General features: G+C 36.1%; 1 protein-coding gene across 2 annotated transcripts; it reads right to left on the bottom strand.

Moving 5' to 3' along the window:
- Nucleotides 1–294: 294 nt before the first annotated feature.
- On the bottom strand, nucleotides 295–5,947 carry LOC129287846 (caltractin-like). Of its 2 annotated transcripts, XR_008587824.1 has the most exons (7): nucleotides 5,315–5,947; nucleotides 3,190–3,291; nucleotides 2,938–3,075; nucleotides 2,777–2,837; nucleotides 2,233–2,357; nucleotides 1,294–1,981; nucleotides 295–626 (listed from the first exon to the last, which is right to left on the bottom strand). XR_008587824.1 is itself a non-coding variant. In XM_054924094.1 (6 exons), the coding sequence occupies exons 1-6, from the start codon at nucleotides 5,693–5,695 to the stop codon at nucleotides 558–560; spliced, it is 876 nt and encodes a 291-aa protein (XP_054780069.1). In that variant the 5' UTR covers nucleotides 5,696–5,944; the 3' UTR covers nucleotides 295–557. The 2 variants fall into 2 exon arrangements, 1 of the variants encoding a protein (XP_054780069.1); XM_054924094.1 differs by lacking the exon at nucleotides 1,294–1,981 and having other exon boundaries at nucleotides 5,315–5,944.
- Nucleotides 5,948–6,346: the final 399 nt, after the last annotated feature.

Here is a 6,346-nt window from a genome sequence, read left to right as displayed (position 1 = left end):
TGGCTGAATTAGCAGCAGTAACCCCAAAAGTAATGACCAGAAAAGTGAAGGGACCAGTCTCTCGAATGGCTTCTGTGTCATTTGCAAGTCCTCCACGCAAGAACAAAAGGATCCATGATTGTTTTGGAGTAGACTATGCAGGAGGACATTCAAAACAAAAACACAGAGAAGAAATAAAGGCATGGAGCCTCATTCAAAAGTCACACTATTAACTTAGCTAGTAAACAATGAGTTATATATAGAAGCTACATTATTCTCCACTTGAGAATGCAGCTTATTAAAAATTTTAAAAAATATACTAACATATAATTATATATACATACATAACTGAAAAATTATCACGCTTGAAAGCCATGTCAATTAGATAGCATCATAGCACACTAAGTAATTAAACATGTTACTGATATGGCCAAACTCCAAAACACATAATGTCTATTTGTTCCATATTAGTATCTATTTAGTAAAGCATTATAAAGAATAAAACATTATGATAACATCCTATGATAAATGCCCTAAATATTGGCCTTACCTACTGTACTATCCTAACCTTCATTCCATCAAGAATTTTCTGACCCTTTGATCATGTTGCAGCGAACAACTATCTTCCGGAAATCATCTAGGCTTAGCTGCAACAGACAAAATGAGATATACATAATTAGAAAGAAGAAAATGTAAACAGAAAATTCAAAAATGACATCTGTCAACATGACATCATGTTGCCAGGAAGATTTTAGCAATCTTTTGTATGGAGACAAAACCATTGAAATTATCAGGGCCAGAGGCCAAGCCCTAAAGTCCAAATTTTTTTGTTTTGTTTCTGCAAAATTAAAGAGAGCAAGAAAGTAAGTGGCAAAGAGTGAGAGATGAAGATGTAAAGAGCAAGTGAGTGAGCAGCAAAGAGCAAGAGATGAAGATACAAAGAGCAAGAGTATGTTTGAGGTTGAGATCGAGATTTGAGTGATGAAGATAAGTGTGAGCGATTGAGATTTGAGAGCTGAAGATGAGAGCATTGCTAGTTAGTGCCTAGTGTTGGCATAGTGTGAGAATGAGAGGTTGCAAAAGATGAGAGTGGTTAGGGTTTAGGACCTAAGGTAAGAATATAATTTTAAAAAAGGGGAGAAAAAAAGGCTTTAGGGCTAGCTCAAGCCCACCAATTTCTTTTCTCAAGCCTCCTAAACTGGAGCAAAAAATGTCCTGCTCATCATTTTCCCCCAATTTTCCAAGCTCAACCCAATGTAAAATGTGGGAAAAAAGAGCCAACCCGAATTCCCAGCTCTAGACTACTGTCACAACCTTCATTTGCAAGCCCAGCTCAGATGGATGGGTGGGGTGCCTGAGGGAAGCTGAAGATTAGGTGGATGCCGTCATCACTGCTGTCTTCTCTAGTTTCCCTATTGCAGTATGTTTTATACCTCCAAAGGCATCATTGTTGTCTGCTTCTATTCTTCAGCTACCATGTGACTCTCCTCTGCATTTGCTTCACCAACGTCTGTTTTTCTGCTGCCATCTCTGTCTCAGTCATTGTTGTCTATTTGTCATTTGTCTTCATTTCATTTGCTTAGCCGGAGGTCTTTGCAAAGTGGGGAGTATGTTTGAGCTTCAAGAAGGAGAAAGAAGTTCCCTAGGCTCATGTGGGTGCGTGTTTTAGGTGTTTAAAAGTCAAAGGCTTACCAAGCTCACGTGGGTTGGTTACTAATACTATGGTGGTGATGGTATGATGTTCTTAAGTCCAGGAAGAAGGAGGAAGATAGCCAGAATCTATATTGGGTCAGGCATTAAAGGCCCAATAACTAAGTGTTTAGTGGATCCAAGTGAATATGGGCCAATCTCATATGCTTTCACTTCAAATAGGCCAAGAAACACCTTTAGAGATAGCAATATTCAATTTTGAGGTCATCTTTAAGATTGCAATTGAGTTTTCCAAGGATTTTCTGTACTTGACACTTGAGAGCAAGGATCTCTACTCTCTAGGGAGTGGGTACTGTCATGCAATAAATAGATAAATAGGAATTAGTTAAAAAGTTAATAGGTAGTTAGGACAGTTAGGGATTGTTGGCTATAAAAGGGCAGAAGAGGGGTATTGTAATTAGCTTTGGAAATAATAGAACTGAGTCTCTATTTCTCTCTTCCTCTCTCGTCTCTCTCTTTCTCTTCCCTTCCATCTAATTATTATACAACAGGTTGCTATGAAATAGAGGTAAAACAAGAGCATTAAGCACCTGAACTACTTACCTTTCCATCGTTATCATTATCAAAGCAGTGGATCATGTCACATAACTCTTTGTCTGTCCACACAAAATCATGATCTGCAGCAACTCTTTGTAAATCCCTCATTGTTATACTCCCTTTGCCAGTTTCTGCAAGGCAGGATTTTCCTCATCAGTGTTTCAGAGTCTGAAAATGAATATAAGATCGCCAGAGAAAAGGATGCCTTTTTCTTCAGTAAGGCCAGAAAGTGGCTCCCAAGGCCAGCAGTTGCCTTCTATGTTTTTTGAATAGCTTTCATTGAATTTTCATTCATTTACAAGGGGAAAAAAAAGGTAGTTTTTAGCTTGTCTTTTTCCTTTTTTCTTTTTTCTTTTTTTCTGGTTAGAATGAATGGCTTATAAAGATAAAGAGGATGCCATTATGGAATAATGTATCTCGCATTCTCAATTTGAATAGAGCATACGGTTCCTCCATTCCAGATATGGAATACTAGTTAACGTGCTTCTCATGATTTCTTTCCATTTTCATCCTTGCCTCAACGAATACAAGTAGAAGCAACAGAAATTACCATCAATCTGGAAGAAGTGTACAATGACTTCATCCTCAGTCATTTGCAGCCGACTATTAAACTGCTGACAAAGGATCAATTTAGTAGAACAAAAACCACCCGTAGATAAAGGAATTGGAAGGATTAAAAACAAGCCCATGAATATAAAATTAAACACAAACTGATTTTTTGTTCTTCCTTCTCCCCTTGTCTTCTTGAATGTGATTCTTTCCCATTGTATCCACAAGTGTAGTATTCACTACATGCTTTTCAGAAAAACATGAGCCTTCAGCAGAGTCTTGCAGTGAAAGAGCAATTGCCTATCCACAAAAATCAGACATTTAAGATTCTTTTAATTCATAACATCAAATTTGTTCAGCAATGTCGCAAACAGGTTTAGGATCTATGAGAAACAAGAAATATGATAAAAATACCTGCCTCAAAGCTTTATCATCATCATCATCAATGTGATGTGAATTATTGCAAGGGTCCTCCCTAGAAACTTGAGGTTTTGGCATTGAACCTTTTTTCTTCACCTGCAATTGGCATTAACAAAAATTAACTATAAATGTCAAGATGACTACTTCAAACCAGATGACTACTTCTTCACCTATGTATTGTGCTGATGAAATACCATCGTGCCACATCAGAGAGATTTAGTTTAATTGCTTTTTATCAAGAACTTGCAAAGCACGATTTCATAAAAAGCAAGAAGATATCTAGGGAAGCATAGTTTTAAGAGTACTGCTAAAACAGATAGTAATAAATAAAATATCATAAAATTATTCTGTTTAAAGAAATACAATTTAGTAAACAGATTTCGGATGGAACCCTTAAGTGTGCCACAGAACAAAACCAAGCAATTTTAATCTTCGTCCAGATTAACCTACATTTCCATCATGTAAAATCAATTCAATGTTCATAAGTTGAGAAACAATACAACCAGTTTGCTATAAGACTTCTGGCAGCTTACATACAGATTGAAATTATATACTCCATCCATTTTTTATTATAGGAGAAACTAGCATATGCTTCTTTTGTTTTTAATGAGAAAAACTACAAGAAAATTACAAGAGTATTTTAGGCCAAATTTTTTAATTTCAAACATTATTATACTTAACCAACTTTCTTATACTGTGTGAGTTGGTTAAAATTTGCTAAAATTTGAATTTGGAGGGATTAGATGCTATCAACTTTGAAGAAATTCATAATCAGATAAAACTATAACAGTCAATGACTGTTGATATTGAGTCTACAAAGAAATTCACTAGAAGTAGAATATTCACAAAAGAATTAAAATGAAAAGGCTGCTAGGGCAAAATCCTTTCTTGCATATAAAAATATCAACTGAAATCTGAAATTAGCACTTGGTTCATAGTTTGCTACTGGTCCTATCATTCTGTAAGGGCCCAAGTACAAAGCTAAACAAGTAACTCATCTGAATCCAACCACATGTCTGAAATGCTTTACAAATGATATACAGAATTAAGAAATATATATATATATATATCACTATTTTTTCAACCAACGTTCCTAGCCATAACTTGGGTGCTACATCCCTCACCCCCACTCGATATCCTAGTGTCTGTCATGATGCACTTGCTGAGATAACAAATTAGGTATTATTGTGGCCCACGCATTATATAAAAAGGCCACTACATAGTAACACATCAGCCAATACAAAAGGCTTACTAGTCACTATTCTTAACAAATTCTACGGAACTTTGATCATGGGAAATCTAAAATCCTCCCTCAAGGTGATTCTTAGTTTAGTTGAACGTTAGTCATTGTTTAATTTGAATAATTTATGCTTTACTATTAATCAACTTTTGCTTGCCACCAAACCAAACAATCAGCCAAAGTTGATTGACTAGTGCGATGCATGCACAGGAATACGATTGACTAGTGAACTGAGATATTAATCTGAATAGCAAGAAATAGAGACTTATATCCATAGCATAACAAAACTGGAATTAACATAGAAGAAAAGAACATTGCTGGAGAATCTATCCTACTTTCTAATCTTCCTCAAGTCATGCACACCACGAACCATGAAAAAAAATAATTTATCTTTGTTAAGGTTCTATCTCAGTAGGCACGTCATTTTCTTAAGTTTCAAAACATCAATTAAATAAACTGTCTAAAAAAATCATGCCATATTTTCTTCTGGACTTCTGGTCGTACTCGTTACCATTCCATTAATATCACTGCAATGGTCTAATGTCATCATGTATACAAGGAAAGCGTATATCTATTAGAGACAAAAAAAACATTATGGAATAAACCCACCGAAGCAAAACTGAGGAGTGTTTTACACCTAACGATATATCATTCACTTTAGCCAAGCTATTATAGGAGCAGAGGGTTCAAAATTCCACACACAAATAACTTCTTTGCACCCAAGTTTAAAAAAGTAAAATTAATCCCAAAAAATAATCCTTCCAGACAAACCATAAGCCCAGAGTCTAGCGCCCCCCCCCCCCCCCCAAAAAAAAAAAAAACCAACTTAACTGAGTAAAGAAAATAACATAGAATCGAAGGCCATAAATGCTGACCTACCTTCCTTTTCCGTGACTGGGAAGCTTTTTTACTGACAAAATCCTCATCGTCGTCGTCGTCGTCGTCGTCGTCATGCCCATCCTCTCCACTCGAAGAACTTAATATCACTTCCGCATCATCAGGCACGTATTCTTCATCGTCTCCAACCTTCTTTTTCCTCTTCTTGTCGATAACACTCTGACTAGAACGCTTTAAAGAGGACGCCATTTTGGGCAACCCTAGAGCCTCCAACCTTGCTCTGTTCTCCGCAATTCTTGATAGCCTTTGTTTCTCATACTCAGAAACGCCTTGATGTTGGCCATGGGTGGCAGCTTCAGCCTCCTCGGAGCTTGAACTGTCATTCGCATCTTCAGATTCGGAATCAGAATCGCGCTTCGGCATTTCGTTTATGTGAGTGATGCGGTTCCCGTTAAAATTGACGAATTGAAGTTCGCTACCTAAAGATTTTGGGCGGGTTACGATTCAGTCTGCTGAGTATTTCGGGTGGGACAGTCACGCAGGTTCATTATCATTATAATTGTGGCAAATTGACCAGCACACTGTTAAAAAAACAAAAAAAAAACGAAAATTAAGATCCTATAAATTGGAAGTTCGCTTCAATCACACTAAATTCAATTGTTGTTTTTCAATGCCAGAATTGCATAACTCCATTTGTGTGAGAACAAATTTTATACTAACAACTTAAGAAGAAGAAAAAAGTATCAAATGTAGCCGGCATTTATTATTGTCTTTATGCACCCCTCACTGATGACTGGCCTAACCTCTCCTTATCTTTTCTTTACAATCACTCAGCCTCCTTGTAACACTTACCGAGTATTATCCAAAAATCACACAATTCAAATAAATTAAGTGTAGTTAAGGAATTGATCATAAAACTAGCTTAAGAAATAAATTATTTAAATCACTAAATAAATACACGATTGCAAAATAAACATTTAAAATCTTTTTAAAAAAAATTTATAGGTTTTACCTATAGTGCACAGAAACAAACTAGATGAAAGTGAGGTAAAAAGATGCTGACATGACAACATT

This window comes from Prosopis cineraria, unplaced genomic scaffold, assembly GCF_029017545.1.
Source record: "Prosopis cineraria cultivar Desert tree isolate PC_DT_omini unplaced genomic scaffold, ASM2901754v1 PC12, whole genome shotgun sequence".
NCBI classification, from domain to species: Eukaryota; Viridiplantae; Streptophyta; class Magnoliopsida; order Fabales; family Fabaceae; genus Prosopis; species Prosopis cineraria.
This window is presented reverse-complemented; position numbering and strand designations above follow the sequence as displayed.